The 21,021-nt window shown below is 37.8% G+C and overlaps 1 protein-coding gene across 8 annotated transcripts in view; it reads right to left on the reverse strand.

Moving 5' to 3' along the window:
• The window catches only part of CDC14A (cell division cycle 14A), a 182,062-nt gene that overhangs the window by 23,733 nt on the left and 137,308 nt on the right, over positions 1 to 21,021 (reverse strand). For all 8 annotated transcript variants that reach the window (XM_064588751.1, XM_064588753.1, XM_064588754.1 and 5 more), the window contains 3 exons: positions 10,843 to 11,002; positions 1,978 to 2,093; positions 139 to 186 (listed from right to left, as the gene is read on the reverse strand). In XM_064588751.1, the coding sequence (XP_064444821.1) occupies positions 139 to 186; positions 1,978 to 2,093; positions 10,843 to 11,002 (324 nt within the window). The remainder of the gene's footprint in view (positions 1 to 138; positions 187 to 1,977; positions 2,094 to 10,842; positions 11,003 to 21,021) is intronic.

Consider the following 21,021-nt stretch of genomic DNA (forward strand, 5'->3'; position numbering starts at 1 on the left):
AATCTGGAACAGAAAGGAAGGGGCTTAAAAAGTGAAAAGCTGTGTGCAATTTGTTTTCACCAGTTTCAGGGTTGGGAAATGTATCTAAAGGGGAGCACTTATTTACAAGCTACTAGAAATTCACCTCAGTAACAGTACCTGAAAGGCTGGGATACTGCTCGTGGGTGCCCTTTCATATCATCCAACCTGTGGAAATCAAAGACAAAAGCTCACGCATCACCGGTTCATACATTTAAGCAAAAACCAAAAGGCAGAGCATATGGAGTCAGACCAGTAAAAATATTAAATTGGCAAAAGGGAGAAACCTCCCAAATGGATATTAGTACTCATTCCGTTTCTAAAGTAAATCCTAGAACCAGCAGGAAACCCATTTTAGTCATTTTGTTTCATCTTAAATTTAATTTACAGCAAATTTCTTTAAATCAGAAGGTGGTGTTGCAGCCACTCAGGGTAAAAAAAACGTTCAATGATGATACCATGATGCCGTTAGGAAAATTGAATTCTAAAAAATGAGAAAATTTCTAAGAATTAAAAAAAAATAGAAAAATCATATTGGAATAGCCTTCTAAAATTTGTGTCGTGGAGGTTCTCTCACTTCTTTTGCCTACTTATGTGCCAAGCTATATGCCAATTTATCCCTCCCTCCCCCTTATGATTTCTTCAAAATCAAATCTAAATCTGTTGGAAATTAATTTTAAGCAATATAAAGCCTTTCTTAAGAGTTTCAAGGGGAAAAATGGCGAAAAAAGAGATTAGTAATCTTGAAGAACCTTCCACTGACTTAGATGATATCCATAGCGGGCAGAGCACAGATTGAACAGTACTGGGTGTGAATATCAGCTCTATTCCAACTCCATCCCACTGGGGAGGGATTTAACCTCCCTAACCTCAAGCAACCAACCCAAATGTGGGTAATGATGCATACCTTTTGTGTTAATTCAGTTAATCTTCATAACCAAACTAAACACCTAACATGCTGCTCAGTGAATGATACGTCGCTTCAATTTTCTAGTGGTAGTTGGCGGTTACTACTAAGCACGAGGCTTGCTATCCCATCTTCTCACATTACTGTGGAAAACGATCAGCTTGAATTTGAGCCACATAAACCTTCATCCCCCAGGTCAAGGAACCAGTACTCAAAGCATAGGTAATGATGTGTTCAGACTTAATCTGACTTGTGTTATAATCCTCCCAGATAACACATGAAAATTAAACTCTCTGTGAGGCTGTTTGACATGTGTCATGCTGGCAAAACACCCCTCTCGCTGTGCATGTCTCTCACTTAAAAGGCAAAGAAAAGCAGCCATTTCCTATTATAATCATTTATGAACTTGTCACCACCCCATATATTACAGTAAAGAATCTGGAAGATATTCACAGATTTTTGTACCTACATTGATCCTAAAGACTTTCTTTTTTAACTAATCTGAACCATTAGCAGGTTTTAAATGTTATGATCACAAGTCAGGTTCCATCAATTGATTCTGATTAGTAATTTTAGACTTCAAACTTTACAGACACAGGTTAAGAATTGTTTATTCAATTCTCAAATATAGAACATAAAACTAAGGAGTTAGGATATACCAAAGCTTGGCATTCAATACTTTTCTACACACTCTAGATTCAAAACAAAAGCCTCAGTACAGCTGTGAGGATTTGCCACAAGATAGGACATCCACTCATGGGGGAAGAGTAGAATTCCAAAAGGAATTTTGAACACAGTCCCAGAGACACCCAATGTCATAGCAGTTTAAGGTAGGATTTCCAGAGACTGAGATTGCAGGAGCTGCTTTCTGTAAGCTTCTAAAACTTAGCTGCTCTCTATAGTGACAAAATAATAAACAACACAAAATAGTAATAAACCAAAAAACAAGAGGTAAACATGGCACTTGTAGAATGATATGCAAAAGAGAAGATTAAATATTCTATCCACAAATGGAGGCAAAATATAAATTCAGAAGTTTAAAATGGATCTACCTAAATGCACAGGATGGTGAGGAGCGTGGCTGTCTCTGACTTTTTAAGGCACGTAGTTTGTCTCCCTGGGTTATACTATTTTTCATTTCCACATCTTCATCCTCTTCTAAATTATTCTGGAAAAAAAATGCATGTTCCATAGAAAGGTTATTATGAATAATTTTGCTTTATATAGCTTTCTTAAGAGACCATAAACTATTTATATAGATTGTCTTAACATAGATTATCTTAAATAGCTTTAATGCTCTATGAATTCAGCATTGTCTATATATATACTAGAGAATGTTCAACTATTTATCAATTAAATATACTGGTCAAATCACCTCTAAATCAAAGCATGGGTATGGATGTGGTAGAATTTAAAAAGAGCTCTTTATTACAAGGGACCACAACCAAAGAGACTCTCACGCAGACAAAATCATGCTTTGGAATATAGCTCAGATACAGGCTGGCTCAATAGATACATTACAAATATGTTTCCAGAAACTACTAGGATCAATCACTATCAATTTTATAACTTGTTTACAGAAATGAAAGACAAAACAATTTAGGATATCTAGATGATAACTTACTAGGATCAACTAACACTAGTAAAAACACTCAAGACCTTTCCAGAAGGAGTTAAAGTTTACTAGATTGAGAAAGTGTTTCCTGCTGACATAAGTCTTATAGACTAAAAAACAGAAGTACCACACAAGGTCTTTTCACATGCTAGTTCACATTTAATTCTTACAATTCAGGGCAGGGAGGACACTGTTACCCATAAAGATGAAAAAAAAGGAGGTGCTCACAGAAGTTAAGAATATTACCCAAGCTCCCTGAAGCTCTTCATGACAGCAATGATTTTAATTTTTTTTTAAGATTTTTTTTTATTTATTTGCGAGAGAGAGAATGAGAGACAGAGAGCATGAGAGGGAAGAGGGTCAGAGGGAGAAGCAGACTCCCCGCTGAGCAGGGAGCCCGATGCAGGACTTGATCCCGGGACTCCAGGATCATGACCTGAGCCGAAGGCAGACGCTTAACGACTGAGCCACCCAGGCGCCCCTGTCATGATTAATTTTTTTTTAAAGATTTTATTTATTTATTTGAGAGAGAATGAGAGAGAGCACATGAGAGGGGGGAGGGTCAGAGGGAGAAGCAGACTCCCTGCCGAGCAGGGAGCCCGATGCGGGACTCGATCCAGGGACTCCAGGATCATGACCTGAGCCGAAGGCAGTCGCTTAACCAACTGAGCCACCCAGGCGCCCCATGACAGCAATGATTTTAAAATCAGATTTCTTGACCCCAGATACAATGGTACGCTAACACTGCACCAGTAAAGATTTTATTTTGCCCATTTCCTCCCCTTAATAATTCATACACCTTGAATTTGCTAAGATTCCTTGCAGCCATAAAAGTCCCCTCCACTCTTTAAATCTAGAGCTCTTATTTGATGAAGGATATACAAAAACATACTTCCCTCAGTCACATTCTAGTCATTTCTGATAGCCATTCCTGGCTCAAAACACTTCTTTACTCCCTGCCACCTAAGTTGGGTTGCAAGGATACATCTGGGGTCAGTAGACATGTCCTGGGTAAAAAGACCACACCTTACTACTATAACTCTGAGTTTAAAAAAGAAAAATAGACACACAAAGCACACAGCTGGTAGGAAAGAAGAAGAAATGAAGATGAAAGCTTCCTAGAGGAGGGAATCCCTTAACTGAGTCTTAAAGAATGAGTGTGGAGAGAAGCAGCCAAGATCACAGGAAGGGTCATCCTGGCAAAGAACACCAGTTCAACAGTCACAGGTTCATGGAACCTTAAAGTCAGAGGATTCTCTTAAAGTCATAAGTTGCCCATCTATAAAGTCTCCAGGAATTGGTTATATCATTCATCTCTGCCCATGCAACCCCAGTGGGAATGAATCCATTATCACCCAAGGAAGCCTGGAGGAATAGAAATAAGGTAGGTCTGAAGGTTAGGCTTGCTAACAGGATGGTACACCTGAGGAGGTGGGCTTAGCTTCACCCAGCAATCAACATGGGTGTTGTTACCAGTTACTTGTACCTGATACCAGTTACTTGTACCTGATGGAAGGACCAGCACACAGCCAGAGTCTCTAGAATATGGGACTGGCTTCTTGAAGGACCTGACAGGATCCTCACCCTTATTGGTCAGGTTCATTGTCTAATGGGCACCTTTGTGGGAAAGCCAGGAAAGCTTGTTTGTCCTTCCAACCAGGAGGATCTTTGTGTTCCCAGCTCTGAAACACCTTCAAAATTCTAAGGAAAAGTGAGCCTCAACCTGGAATTCCAAAATTCAACCCAACAGTCAAACGTAAAGGTAAAACAAAGATAAAAAAAATTCACCTCCCACACAATCTCTCTGAGAAAACTATTACAGGATGTACGTCAGGGAAAAGTTAAGAAGACAAGAGGAAATCCAGGAAAATTAGGACTCCAACTGAAGAGGGTGAAAAGAAGGCCTTGGGTCAGAACTATACAGTAAGGCTAAAGAACAACCAGTCCAGGGTGGAGAGGAGAAGACTCTTTGGGAAAAGAATGAACTTGGTAAAAATTTTTTGCTGTGTTAAGATTTTGAATAAATTTTAAATTGCTTGGCATAATTGCGGGGAGGAGAGAGTAGCCTTAAGTTTTCCCAAGTACACAGAAAACTATGCAAATAAAAAGGCAATTAACTCACACCTGAACTCATATAACATTGTGTCAACTGTACTTCAGAGTAGACTACCATGCTCAAGAGTGAACAGTCCTTACATAGTAATAATGTACGTATTTTTGGGTTTAACAAAAAATTATGATGTAGCCATATGGGGAAGCACGGGGGAGTAGGAGTAACACCTGGGCGGGGGCGGGGGAGAGCTAAAATCCTGTTTACCACAACCAGAAGGCAATCAAAAAATGTCCAAAACCAATAAACCGTTTTAAATAGCATTATAAGCAAGACATTGATGTGTAGAAATAATGGTAGTGAAAATGCTGATATAATTTGCTTAGGGGTTCCTCCGTTTGGGACTTGGTCTTGGAGTACAGAAAGGTGGGATAGGGGACTGATATTTTTTATTAGAATTCAGTACTTTCTGACATTTCTAAAAGTGTGGTCACATATTACTTGAAAAAATAAATAATAATTTAACAAGATACACAATTAAACAAAAAAATTGCTAATATTTTACATATAGTTATGTCACAAGTATTTTCCCTCCCACTTTATTATGTATCTTAAAGGTGAAATCTTTTAAATGTAATGCATTTCAAATGTAGAAAACAACAAAAACACTGCAACAGAGAGCCATGCACCTAACTAGCCAGATTCAATATATTTTCTATTTAAGCTCTTTCTCTTAAGGAATTTACTTAAATACCCTAGCTCTCAAAGAAAAAGAAAACATTATTTATTAAGTCTCGGCTCTCAACCTCTGAGACAAGGAAGCCATGTCTTTTCTAAAGAAAAAAAATATATCTATAAATATATATGTATATTTATTTAAATATATATTAATAAATATATTTATTAAACCCAGCCTGCCCTACATAAAGGCAGGAAAATGAGAGCAAACTAAAATACATAAAGAAGGACCATTTCAAAAGATGTACTTATTTACAGATGATGGTCTAGCTAAGGAACAAATAATAGTTGCAAAGTAGAAAGATTTATTTTATGCCATTGGTTGTTCTCTAAATATAGACAAGATGAAAATGAAAATAAAAGGCACTCATAGGTTTCAGTTGGATAGAGTAATAACTGACCAACGCATTAATCAAATGGTGACAGAGTGAGCTACTGGGGAGGCTGCGGTGTGTGCCATTAAGAAAAAAAATCTATTAGATAAAATATAGCACACTAGGGAAAAAAGATGGAAGAGTTATAATAGAAAAATGACATAAAAAGAGAGTTTGAAATAGAAATGAGTAAAAATAGAAGTGAGAGGATTGGAAGAGAAAGATGATAATGGATTTTTAGCAGGTTTAAGTGATTTGGCTAGGAAAGGTGGCTGGGTCATCTCCAAAATTCTTTCAGCTCTCAGATGCTGAAACTGTGAGGTATAAAAGCTGGGGAAAGGCAAAGATGTCATCTTCATAACAAGTTGCTTCTGATCATAAAAAGTTTGTATTTATCTGGGTCCCCAAGTCCGTCTTCTCTCCTTCCTTACTGCCACTGGTTGAGACCTTTATCACCTGGGACCACTCCCCCATCACCAACTTCCTGGCCTCCCACCCCTGGCCGAACACAGACCCCAGCACCCCTTTCCCTCACAACCAGAGCAGTCTCCCCAAACCCTGGCTCTGTGTTGTATTGTCACTCTCCTGTCCTAGAGCCTCTCCCGGATCCCAGTGGCATTCAGATTGGAACTGGAATGCCATAGTGGTCCCAAGAGTAGAAAGAATACTGCTTGAAAGTAGGGTCTTAGAGAGTTAATTTCTTACTTCATGGATTTTTTTCTAAGATGCACCCTGTACTTGGGCATTTGATGTAAAAGAGCAAAGGATTTTATAAATCACAGTATCTCCATGATGTAATTAAAACAGTACATTCTTGGAGCACCTGGCTGGCTCAGTCGGTGGAGCATGTGACTCAATCTCTGGGTTATGGGTTTGAACCCATGTTGGGTGTAGAGATTGCTTAAAAATAAAATCTTTAAAAATTAATTAATTAATTAAAACACTAAATACTTTTTTTTAAAGATTTTATTTATTCATTTGAGACACAGAGATACAGAGAGAGAGAGAGAGAGAGCATGAGCAGGGAGAGAGGCAGAGGGAGAGGGAGAAGCAGGCTCCCCACCGAGCAGGGAGCCCGATGTGGGGCTCGATCCCAGGACCCTGGGATCATGACCTGAGCCGAAGGCAGACGCTTAACCATCTGAGCCACCCAGGCGCCCCTAAAACACTAAATTCTTATTTACCTGTCAATTTATGTGAACTTGGCTGAATAGGAGCAGCACCTGTACCTAATTCATATCTCTAAGTCAAGAGCATCTGATCGATAGGTGTGCTAATATTGGATTATCACCCTGGAGAAGGAAAAGTTAACAACAATCACAGTTCCAGGAGAAATTTATTGGGACAGGCTGGCTAAGGTTATGTTCAAACTTACTGATGTAATATACTAAAGCCACACTTAGGACCTCATGGAGAGGCAACAGGGTATGGAGCGAGGCCTCAAAGTGGGTGGCTGAGAGGAGACTCCAAAGCCAGAGCGCCTGCGTCTAATTGCCAGCGCCACTGCATACTTTGTGATCTTGGGCAAGCAGTTTAACTTTCTCTATCTCGGTTATGCCATCTGTTAAAAAGGGCCTAGTAACAGTGCCTATTTCATACAGCTGTTATAAGAACTAAGAGTTAATCCATGTAGGGGCACCTGGGTGGCTCAGTCGGTTAAGCATCTGCCTTCAGCTCATGTCATGATCTCGGGGTCCTGGGATCGAGCCCCGCATCGGGCTCCCAACTCATCAGGGAGTCTGCCTCTTCATCTCCCTCTGCTGCTCCCACCCCGCCTCCCTGCTCATGCTTTCTCTCTCTCAAATGAATGAATGAAATCTTAAAAAAAAAAAAAGTTAATCCTTGTAAAGCACCTAGAACAGTGCCTAGCACCTAGTAGATGCTATTTAGGTGGTTGTTACATTCTAAGCTCCTCACTTAACTCCTTAAGTATCGGCCCCTTAAATAAAGTGTTAATTTTAAATTCCATCTTCTTAAAGCCATTTTTTATAACCCCAATGCATGATGGACCCTTAGGCCCTGGCATGTCTGAGTGAGCACTTATTGCTGGTACCATTTTGTATTTGAGCACAGACTACTCTTGAATAGCTTGGATTATTACCAATTTCATGTCTGTTTTCTTGTTTGTTTTTCTATTAAAAGCCTTCTCCATTCTTTCAAGCTCCAGGCTCCTTCGTAAGCCTTCTCCATTCTTTCAAGCAACATTTACGAAGGCCCTGTGGGCTAGGAATAGGCTCACGACGAGGGCAGATAGAAGCCTCGATCTTCACAGCGTGTATTGCCGGGCAGGGAAGGAGGTGTTAAGGACCATGGAGGAAAAATACAGTGCAAGGCAGGAGCACAAAGCAGCAAGCCTAACCTAGACCCACAGGATGGGCTGGGTATATTTCATAGTGCCTAGCCTAGCACTGAAGACCAGCTTCAGTCAAGATAAAGCCTCTATTTATAAAAGATTTTTCATGACTCTAAGTAGGCGAAGAGAATTCATTACAGCTGCAGCCTAGTCCATTAATGTGGCCTGAATCCTTCTGGTTAATCTTTTTTTGCCTATTCACTCACTTCCTGGGCACTGAAAAACTATATATTCAAACCTTCCCAATCAAGTAATTACAGAGCTTCCGAATAACCAACCCCAGGAAAATCCCTGTAGGCCTAGAAATCAGAAAAATAATTTAGTATCTCATTTTCAATCTGACATTACTTCTAAAAAGAAAAAAAAAAAGAAGCAACCTCTAGAAGAATAGTGCCTTTTTGCACTTCCTTTATGTACAAACTAATAAACCCAGAACTTCCATGGGCTTCTATCCTGAACATTGGTATGGAACTTGAAACATATTAAAATCCTTGCAGCATTCTCAACTTATTTTCCCACTTAGAATTCACAAGAACGACAAAGATATCACTACCTCTATTACATTCACTTTTGAGTAAACTAATTTCCCCATATTCATGTAACGTTCTGGAGCCAGCACCAGATAAACACAGCAAGAAAAGGGACTAAAAGTGTTATTTACTCAACGCATCACCTAACTATAAAGTAGTCCAAAACCTATATATATGTCACCGTCTGAAGTCTTAACCACGCCATCGTTCTGTGTTATTTCTGAATTCTTGCACTTCTGTGCTCTAATTTCAAAAATCATACCACTTCTGAGTGGCTAGAGCTAAAGTAATTAATTTGGCGGTGCAGGGAATAAGAAAGAGGAAGAGAAATAGCCCAATATCTGAATACATGCTTGTATTTAAAACTGACTTATTTTAAATTTCATATTTCATTCTTCAGTGATAAATGTTAATTAGTCTTAAGTTCAACAAATTGAGATCTAAAAAAGTATGAGAACAAAATGTTCTAACTACCAGATGCTCGTTTAACATGGATTATGATATAGAAAACATTATATTTCTATAAGATAAATGTTTTCCAGAGAGATGGATAAATTGTATGTGTATCTTTTCAGAGGTCATAATTCAAAGCACTGTTTACTTGAACAAAATGTGAGAAGGAAATGCTGACCAGAGCAAGAAAAGTACTCTTGCTTAGCTATATTATCACATTAAAATGTCAGTTCAGATCCTTTTGTTTGCTTTGAATAGGCCAGACTACAACACAGAGACAAGAAAAAGTCAACAAAGGCTCTGAACATCAACATGACCTTGGCTAAGATTTACATTTTGTCAGGACAAATGATTCACACAAGTAAACTTAGCCACTTCTTCAGAGGCTGTGCTGGAGTAGAGACCACAGGGTTGAAAAACTGGTTCTTATGGCAGTCTTCATCCTGTGTCCTTGAAGAAAGCCCACTCTCCCTATTGCCAAGCACTCTGGTTATCTTTCTTGGTGAAAGAAACCTGTTTGGCATGCCACTTGTTCCATTTTGGGTTCCCTGAGGGTCAAACGTGAACCACAGTATTTTGCTCAAGACCCTTGTCCAGGTCCAACGGGTCACCGCCTAATAGAATGCAAATCCACACTCGCTGCCTAAATATTTTTTTAAGATTTATTTATTTATTTGAGTTGGGGGAGAGGCAAAGGGAGAGGAAGAGAATCTCAAGCAGACTCCCCACTGAGCAGGGAGCCTGACATGGGGCTCCATCCCACAACCCCTAGATCATGACCTGAGCTGAAACCAAGAGTCGGACACTTAACTGACTGAGCCACCCAGCCTCCCCATTGCTTAAATATTTTTAACAGCTCCTTTTGCTCCTTCAGGGATATAAAAATATAACTACACACCAAGTGCTTAGTTTCACCTCAGGCATACTGTGGTAGAAAGAGCTAAACCAGGAGGGAGATTCCCAGTCTCAAGGTAGTCCCACTACTAAACAACGCCATGACCTTTAGCGAGTCATGGGATTCAGTGGGGCCCCCGGCTTCTGATCCACACGAGAGGGAAGGAGAACAAATGATTTCAAGCTTGCTTCCAGCTCCAAAAATGCCCATGATCCTACCTGTTGTAAGTCACTTCCATTTTTAGGTTAGCAGGGTATAACAGAAAAAACACAGATTCAGAATCAGATGGATGTGGATTAGAATCACCAAGGTTAGAACTTCCCTGACATTCAATTTCCTTACTATAAAGTAGAGATCATATTGCCTGGGTAATATTGCTGATATTACCTATCACCAGCTAGTTGTAAAGACTAAATGAGACCATAGATGTCAGCCGTTTAATGTGGTTTGTTTAGAGCCTCAATTCAAAAAAAAAAAAAAAGTTGCCCCTAATTATGTTTTCAATTCTGGACTTTAGAAATCAATATGAATTTGAGACTTTCAAAAAACCACTTGTGGCATGTACTGTTTCTTCAATAGTCACATTAATTCTTTCTTCTTTACATCCACTTTCATCTTCAAATAGAAAATATGCTCTTCTATTTCCTTTTTGTACATAGTCTACAAACCAGAGTGGTCTCCTTTATAATTGTGCTCCTTAAATTACAGCTTTTTTTTTTTTTAACGATAATTGCTTTCTTTGCTATGGATTCTTGTTTTACAGGTGGATGATTCTACACCTAAAAATATTGGTACTCTCAGCATCTCAGAAAATAGATATTGCTGTGTTACAAATGTTCAGCTGGGAAACAAAGAAATGCAGAACGTTAGTCCTAAGGAGACATGAAAATCTTCCTGAGGAAAACTCACCTCTCCAAATCTTTCCACGTTTTGTATTTTAGATAAGTTTCCACCAATAGACATATCATCCAAGCTAGAAAGAATTTTATTAATACTTCCTTCACTGGATGGTCTATTTTTCAGCTTGGATCGGAAAATGTCTCCTTGGACCCATAACGATGCCTGTTTTCTGTAAAAAGGAGAGAAAACAAAATAATCTGTAAAATAAATTACTATCATCTCCTCAGAAATATAATATCTTATAGATAAAGAGATTAGCAGATAAACCTTTACAAGTCAGAAAGACTATGAAATCTGAGAATTGTTTTTAAAAGTCATTTCCTTAAAGTTTAAGTTATATGAATTAAATTAGATAAATTATATTAAAGTTCTATGTGAAACACAAATACCTATCTTCCAATATATGTTTATATAACTATACATGAGTTGCCTATTGAGGTTCTTAGATGCTTACAACAACAGCAACAAAAAAGACCGTGAGCCCATTTGTCTTTTACATATGAATTTGAAATCTGTAAGGTATTTCTCAAATAGCAATTTGATATGTCTATAAAAACAGCTGGAGTGAACTGGACTCAAAGAAGTAGGTGAAGAAACTTGAATCAAACAGAGAGAGTACCTAAAAGACTACCAAATCCATAATTGTGTGTGGCAGCATGAAAAAACACAAAACTTTAGAAACCTACTCTTACCACCTAAAAGCAAGGTATATAGAGCCTCAATTAGATTATCCTTTAAGAACCAGAAAATGTGCTTCATCTGTAAGTTTTCTTTTATTCAATAAGACACAATTTTAACTGTTTTCAAGGTTGCAGGAAAAGAATTTAAGATATGTAAACAAAATGACAGTCTGGGCTTAAAATTTTTATTGTTAGAGTCACCTTCCTGCATTTCTTTTAAGATAAATTACCCATCAGATAGTTTTCATTCTATTCTATGTCATACTGGACAGAATAGAATTAAGCTAAAATTGTGGCTCATCATAAGGAATATCAACGTCCAGGGAAATAACAGCATTATCAAGGAAGTGCTACCAATAAGAACACAGATTTATTTTCTGAGGCAATAGAAAGACCAAGGGGTATTTTCTCTCAAAGATTCCAAATAAAATTCAGGCTAAAACACGAGGAGAAAAACAATGACAAAAAATCCTCCCTGAACTGTACTGTCTCATTAGACCCTCAAGAAAGGAATCCACCTTTCCTTTTTAAAAGAGTTTACTCTCAAATCAGAACTTTTATTTATGATTAAATACTGTTGAGAGTCTTGAAGAAAAGATTAACTTTTACATTATACAGCGAAATTTTACATGTGCAATGCCTCCAACCAAGTGTATCTACCTGGGTATCACCCTATAGATACATACCTGTATACAAGATACAAAAATGCTTATTTCAGCATTATTTGTAATAAAAAAACTACTGGAGATACCTAATGGACAACCAGCTTATTAACAGTAGATCCATCCCGTGAAATATTATACAGCCAGAAAAAAGCTTGGGATGGACCTCCATGTAGTAATAAAGAAGAGCAGCTATGAAATAAAGCGTTCGTGAATGAAAAATATAAGTGACAGAGTGGAAAGTACGATCCCATTTTTTGTATAAAAAGAAGTTGTAATTTAACTGGAAGTTCAGTTATCTAGAACATACAGCAACATATTGACCAGTTACTCCCAACAACAAAAGGAAACTTTCACTTTCTATTACATGTCTAGCTGTTTGACTTTTTTAAAACAATGTGCCTCATGTGCTTTTGTAAAAAAAAAAAGTGATAGATGATAGATAGATAGATAGATAGATAGATAGATAGATAGATAGACAGACAGACAGATAGATCAAAGCAGAACAAAGCTAGCTTTAGTATGGAAAGGAACCTTTAAAGTTGCTTTCATAAAAGATAGCAGACAGCGTATCACTGCATTGTTTTAACAACAGTATTTATAAATACCTTTGAAAGAAGTCAATTTACTAAGTGCCCAAAGATTAACAGTTTGGGATGAGACTAGATGGTTGGGAGGCTTTCTTTTTTTTTAAATATAATATCCTACTCCACTTTCAAATAAGAGGTGTTTTTTTCTTTTTGCTCACTTTTCAGTATTTTCCAAATAAAACAAAACAAATTTTGTTTCCAAAAATTCAGTATTTTCCAAATAAAACAAAAGGAAAAAGGAATACCTTTAGGTCCTATTTTAAGACATATAGTATAGAGGTTCTAGATATAAAATATGTTGTCCACATATAAGACTAACTTAACACTTCAAGCATTGTTCTAAAATTGGAATTCATTTAAATTATTTTAAGAAATTTCCAGCATGTTAAACGGATTAAATTTTAAAACAAAAACCAGTGAAATTTTAAAGATATGAATAAAGACTCCAGAAATCTACACACACCAGTTCACTAGGGAGTGTGGCAGTATCTGCCTTCTATTATGGCAGAAGGTACTTTTTGGAAGCAAACCACTGAGGAATATTTTCTGAGCTTAAGATATATAAATCAATGGGGTTACCCTAATCACTGAGTCACTTTCAATTTTTCTATACCAACCAAAAAATGTATTCATAAAGAAACTCTTAAATTTTGCTTCCTTTGTGAAAACCTTCATAAAACCATGGTATAGCCTCCCTGCTACCTTGCATTTTCAGAAATCCTTGCTTTAATTTTTTATTCCTCCAGATTTTTTCCACTTAATGCTACACCCAGTATAACTCTTTCTCTGACGGCTGACTCTTATATCCTTCCAAAATAGTAATAAACAAACAGCATAGTCCTTGACACAGTATGAACAATTCAAAAGATAACTGTTAAATTCATAAATGACTACCTTGAGCTTCTGGTCAAAAAATCAGTAATAAAGAACTACTATTTCACAGGGAGAGAAGACTCACCTCTGCCACAGATAGTAAGAAATTCAGATAAATGAAACATACGGAAAGGATAGGGATATACAGATAAAAGACAGAATTCCTGTCCCTCAAAAGTTCCCAGTTACATATAAGAAAAACGAACAACTAAAATCCAATGGCCCTATGACCTAGATCTGCCCTTAACTCAACCTGAAAGAATCAGAGATAAGGTCCCTGAGAATTCAAAATTATCTAGAAAGATTAGCAGAACTTAGCCAGCAAAGAGTTTTCCCAAAACAAAGAAACAACATGGGCTTGAAGGAATAGTGCTATCAAAGAACCCAGCACGTTTGGGAAACTGGGCTGTTTGATTTGGCTGCAGCAGAGGTTATGACAGAAGCAGCAACCAGCCCATGATGGACCCTACACGACATGCTAAGGAATTTAGATCTGAGAATTGAAAAAAAAACCCCGATTCCAAAATGTTATAAAATGAAAACTCTGATAGGGCTGCCAACCTAAAGATGGAAATTACAAAGTGACACCTTTCGCTTGCTTGGTTTCAAAGACTCCATCTGTCCCATCACTGGAAAGACTTGATTTGAACCTGAATATTAAAGATGAATAAGGTGTCAAAGCTGATTTGTGTGTTGCTAAGTGATGCTCTACAAAAGTGCTTCTTAAGAAAAAGCAGCACTTCACGCAAATCCCTTTTTTATTGACAACAGGAACCTCACTGGCTTTTATTGTGGGGTCTATTACTCCTTAAAAGCCTCATCTCAGACAGAAGAAGTAAAACGTGTATTTTTAAGTATTTAGCATTTAAAAATCAAATCCTATGAAGCTCACACACTAGCTCAGAGTAAATCCTCCAGTAATGTTGTGGATTTTCTAAGACAGCATGAGATTACTAACCCTCTGCCAAAAGAACATGTGCTTTGAAATAACAGAAAGAGATCCGTCTTGATTTAAACAGAGCCTTTTGAGAGACGTTGCCAGTGTTGGGGGTCAAGTGTTTTTGGCCGAGTCCTGGCCCTGGGTTAATTAGGCCTGAGACATAAGAAAATAATTAACTTGGCTTCATTATAAGCCAAGCCACAGCCTTCACAAGTCTTTTTAAAAATCTGTTTTGAGGGGCACCTCGGTGGCTCAGGCCAGGCTCAGGCGGTTAAGCATCTTACCCTTGATTTCGGATCAGGTCATGATCTTGGGGTCATGAGACAGAGCCCCATGACAGGCTCCTCGCTCAGCTGGGGGGAGGGGAGGGAATCAGCTTGAGAGTCTCTCTCCCTCTCTCTGTGCCCCTCCCCCCACTCAGTTGCATTGTTACAGGTGTTTCTGGTTTTGAATTCAGAACACAGTGATAGTCACGTGCAGCTTCTTCTGTTTGTAGCTGACCTCTTCTTCCTCACATCCTTGAGTCCAAACTAAGCCTATCTCCCCACCACCTTAACTCTCTGTCTTCATCTTCATCACTTCTTCCATCCTGGACGCTTATTTGTCCAGTACCCTGACCTCAGTGTCCATCCAAAGCCACCATTTGGTGATTCTATATAGAAACCCAGCCCGTGTTCTAGCTCGAGGTAGGCCTACTTTAGCTGTGACTGGGGCACCAGCCTGCCTTGCATGCCTCCTACCCTACTGCCCCATGCTATTATGGAAACAGAAATAGTTCCCAGTCGAAAGAACGGGACTAATAAAATGATCTAACTTGATATCAAAGGAAGATAGACCATAAAGCAGTACCCAAGGTTCAGGAGGTGGAAAGGAGACAGGTATTCAAGGAGTTCTACTCATACTTTGGTACAAATGGAAGATTTACTAGGAAGATGTTTAGACAGAGAACTTGAGGGTAGAAGGGAAGGTTCTTCATTCTGAAACACACAAGAAAATGTAGCTGGAAGAGAAAAAATGAGTTAGAGAATTCTCAAAGCTAGTTCTAGTTTAGGTATAGACCTAAACAGTCAGAAGCTGACTCAGTGGTATCATGCCAAAATATAAACTTTACAACTAAACCTGATGCATTATTGCTTACAAGACATTCTTTTTCCAACTCTAACCCTTTTCACACTAGAAATGAAACAAAAACCGTTCAATCTCCTATCTTTAGTAACTGTCATGAGTATTTCAGGGCAAATTTCTGATGTCACCATTGCCCACAATTCTTATATATACCATATCCTTAATATTGGAACCCACATTAGGATTTCATTTTTGCTTAGCCAATAGATTCGATACAACTGACAGTCAAGGGACGCCTGGGTGGCTCAGTCGGTTAAGCGTCTGCCTTCGGCTCAGGTCATGATCCCAGGGTCCTGGGATCGAGTCCCGCATCGGGATCCCTGCTCCACGGGGAGCCTGCTTCTCCCTCTGCGTCTGCCTCTCTCTCTCTATCTCTCATGAATAAATAAATAAAATCTTTAAAAAAAAAAAAAAACTGACAGTCAATAAATGAATAAAATGATGGAACAGTAAATACTGAAGAGCAATTCAGAGGTTTATAAATGAGTGTTACTGCAAAAAATGTGACTGTCAAATAGTGCAAGCTCGAACCTATGCAATGCGCTTGTTATTCTTATAAGTAAACCACGATATTGTCTATGGTTATTTTAAATTCCGGTTTATAATAGTTCAGGTTTTAATTTCTGTATTTTAAGAAAGATAAATTCTTAAATCTTTAAAATTATAAAAAATCCTAATACATATTACTTGAACTACTACATGTATCTAAAAAAAAAAATACAAAAAATAAACAGTAGGAATCAATTATAATTAAAAACTCAAGCCATCGGGGCTCCTGGGTGGCTCAGTCATTAGGCATCTGTCTTTGGCTCAGGTCATGATCCCAGGGTTCTGGGATCAAACCCCACATTGGGCTCCCTGCTCGGCAGGAAGCTTGCTTCTCCCTCTCCCACTCCCACTCCCCCTCCTTGTGTTCCTGCTCTTGCTATCTCTCTCTCTGTCAAATAAATAAATAAAATCTTAAAAAAAAAAAAAAAACTCAAGCCATTATTGTTAGACATTTTCAAGAATTCTTCCATATTCCTGAACAGGTTTTCCTCATCTTATTTTTGGTAATTTTCTCAAATAAAAAGCAATGGTTTAACTACTAATTTCTGATGTTGCTCATTCCAATTGTGAAACTTACCAAATGCTGAAAGTACCAAATTGAATGTAGCATTAAGTGATATTTACAGGGTAAGAATGACCCATGGACCCTTGTTATACAATGTGGTTGGGGGACCAGCAGCATCATATCACCTGGAAGCTTATTAGAAATGCAGAATCTCAAGTCCCATCCTAGACCTAGTGAACCAGAAACTGCATTTAATAAGATCCCCAAGTGATTCTTACACACTTTAGTATTTAAGAAGTACTACAGATAACTGAAGGCTTACAACTAAATTAGATGTTGACAAATATCCAACTGACTGGAAATTGATGAAAATATCTATGATAATAAAGCAGAAAGGGGGAATTTTTGATTTAGGAATTTAGGAATAAAAAAAGAATCCAACCACAAAATTGTTGATCCCTTAAAGATGACTTTATTCAAAATGGAAGCTCAACTTTACAAAGACAGGGTCCAGATTTAGGCTTTATGTGAGTTCTGTGTCAAGAGGAAACTTAAAAGTAAAAAGAACTTCCATGCTCATGGGTTGGAAGAATTAATACTGAAATGTTGATACCACCCAAAGCAATCTACACACTCAGTGCAATCCCTATCAAGATTCCAATGACATCTTTCACAGAAATAAAACAAACAATCCTAAAATTTGTATGGAACCCACAAAAGATCCCAAATAGCCAAAACAATCCTGAAAAAGAACAAATCTGGAGGCATCACACTTCCTGATTTCAAACTATATTACAAAGCTAAAATGATCAAAACAGTATGGTAAGGTCATAAAAGCAGACATAGATCAGTGAAACAAAATAGAGAGCCCAGAAATAAACCCACACATATAAGATAATTTATAACAAAGGAGCCAAGAATACACAATGGGGAAAGGACAGTCTCTTCAATAAATGGTTTTGGGAACACTGGGCAGCCATATACAAAAGAATGAAACTGGACCACTATCTTACACCATACACAAAAGTCAACTCAAAATGAATTAAAGAACTGAACATCAGACCTACAACCATAAAACCCTCAGAAGGAAACACAGGCAATAAGCTCCTTGATATCAGCTGTGGCAGTGAGTTTTTGGTTCTGACATCAAAAGCAAAGGCAACAAAAACAAAAATAAACAAATGGGACTATATCAAACTAAAAAGCTTCTGTGCAGCAAAGTAAACCTTCAACAAAATGAAAAGGCAGCTTACCAAATGGGAGAAAATATTTACAAATCATATGGCTGAAAGGGATTAATACTCATAATATATAAAGAACTCACACAACTCAATAGCAAAAAAACAATCAGATTAAAAAATGGGCAGAGGATCTGAATAGGCATTTTCCTAAAGACATACAGATGGCAACAAATACATGAAAAGGTGCTCACCATCACTAATTATCAGGGAAATATAAATCAAAATGACAATGAGATATCATTTTACACCTGCCAGAATAGCTATTATCAAAACAAACAAACAAACAAACAAGAAATAGCAAGTGGTGGAGAGACTGTGGAGAAAAGGAAACCTTTGTGCACTGTTGTTTGGCATGTAAATTGGTGCAGCCATTATGGGAAACAGTATGGAATTTCATCAAAGAATTTTAAATAGGGTTACCATATGATCCAGCAATTCCACTTCTGCATGAAATGAAAACACTAATTTGAAAAAATATATACACTGCTATGTTCATTGCAACATTATTTACAACAGCAAAGACATGTTAGCAACCTAAGTGTCCATTAATAGATGAACGAATAAAGTGTGAATACACAACACGCAATCTGATACAAAAATCACATAAATACATAAAAAATATAACATAAATACATAAAGACTATTAGTCAGCCATAAAAAAGAAGGAAATCTTACCAATAGCAACAACATGGATGGAACTTGCGGGCATTGTGCTAAGTGAAATAAGCCAGAAAGAGAAAGACAAACACCATGTGATCTCACTTATATATGAATTCTAAAGAAAGAGAATTCACAGATAAAGAGAACAGATTAGGAGCAAGATGGAGGAGGGGTAGGAGATCTAAATTTCGTCTGGTCCCAGGAATTCAGCTCGATAGTTATCAAACCATTCTGAACACCTACAAACTCAAAAGGTAATCGAAGAAAAGAATAGCAGCAATTCTATGAACAGAAAAGTGATCACTTTCTGGAAAATCTCTCTGATTTGTTTAGTGCATATTTTTCTGGGGTTGTTGTTACCCTTTCAGCATTTTGTTCTCTCATTCATCTATTCTCCTCTGGATAAAATGACAAGACAGAAAAACTCACCTCAAAAAAAAGATCAAAAGGCAGTACTTACTGCCAGGGACCTAATCAATACAGACATTAGGAAGATGTTGGAACTAGAGTTCAGAATGACGATTATAAAGATACTAGCTGGGCTTCAAAAAAGCATAGAGGATACTAGAGAATCCCTTTCTGGATAAATAAAAGAACTAAAATCTAATCGAAATCTAACTAAAATCGAAATCAAATAGGCTATTAATGAGGGGCAATCAAAAATGGAGGCTTACGGTATTATGCTAAGCAAAATAAGTCAATCAGAGAAAGACAAGTATCATATGATCTCACTGATATGAGGTATTTGAGAAACAAGACAGAGGATCATAGGGAAAGGGAGGGAAAAATGAAACAAGATGAAACCAGAGAGGGAGACAAACCATAAGAGACTCTTAATCTCAGGAAACAAACTGAGGGTTGCTGGAGTGGAGGGGGGTGGGATGGATGGGGTGGCTGGGTGATGGACATTGGGGAGGGTAAGTACTATGGTGAGCTCTGTGAATTGTGTAAGACTGATGAATCACAGACCTGTACCCCTGAAACAAATAATACCTTATATGTTAAAAAAAAAATTTTTTTTTTTAAATGGAGGCTCTAACTGCTAGGATAAATGAGGCAGAAGAGAGAATTAGTGATAGAGAAGAACAAATGAGGGAGAATAAAGAAGCTGAGAAAAACAGAGATAAACTACTGGATCACAAGGACAAAATTCAAGAGATAAGTGATACCATAAGACAAAACAATATTAGAATAATTGGGATCCCAGAAGAAGAAGAAGAAAGAGAGAAGGGGGCAGAAGGTATACTGGAGCAAATTATAGCAGGGAACTTCCCTAATTTGGGAAAGGAATCAGGCATCAAACTCCAGGAGGCAAAGAGAACCCCCCTCAAAATCAATAAAAATAGGTCAACACCCTGACATCTAATAGTAAAACTTACAAGTGTCAGAGACAAAGAGAAAATTCTGAAAGCAGTTCGGGACAAGAGGTCTGTAACCTACAATGGTAGAAACATTAGATTGGCAGCAGACCTATCCACAGAGACCTGGCAGGCCAGAAAGGACTGGCATGCTATATTCAGAGCACTAAACAAGAAAAGTATGCAGCCAAGAATACTATATCCAGCTAGGCTGTCATTGAAAATAGAAGGAGTGATAAAAAGCTTCCAAGACAAACAAACACTAAAAGAATTTGCTAAGACCAAACCAGCCCTACAAGAAATATTGAAAGGGGTCCTCTAAGCAAAGAGAGAGCCTAAAAGTAACATAGACCAGAAAGGAACAGAGACAATATACAATAACAGTCACCTTACAGGCAATACAATGGCACTAAATTCATATTTTTCAATAGTTACACTGAATGTAAATGGGCTAAATGCCCCAATCAAGACACAGGGTGTCAGATTGGATAAAAAAAAACAAGACCTGGCATCAAATTGCTGTCTGTAAGAGACTCATTTTAGACCCAAAGACACCTCCAGATTTAAAGTGAGGGAGTGGAAAACCATTTACCATGCTAATGGATATCAAAAGAAAACTGGGGTGGCAATCCTTCTATCAGACCAATTAGATTTTAAACCAAAGACTATAATAAGAGATGAGGAAGGACACTATGCCATACTCAAAGGGTCTATCCAACAAGAAGATCTAACAATTGTAAATATCTATGCCCCTAACATGGGAGCAGCCAATTATATAAGCCAATTAATAACAAAATCAAAGAAACACATCAACAGTAATATAATAATATTAGGGGACTTTAACACCCCCCTCACTGAAATGGACAGATCATCTAAGCAAAAGATCAACAAGGAAATAGAGGCTTCAAATGACACACTGGACCAGATGGACTTCACAGATATATTCAGAACATTCCATCCCAAAGCAACAGAATACGCATTCTTCTCTAGTGCCCAGGAACATTC

Source organism: Mirounga angustirostris, unplaced genomic scaffold, assembly GCF_029215605.1.
Source record: "Mirounga angustirostris isolate CCGP_5_RB_7025 unplaced genomic scaffold, mMirAng1.0.hap1 SCAF_4, whole genome shotgun sequence".
NCBI classification, from domain to species: Eukaryota; Metazoa; Chordata; class Mammalia; order Carnivora; family Phocidae; genus Mirounga; species Mirounga angustirostris.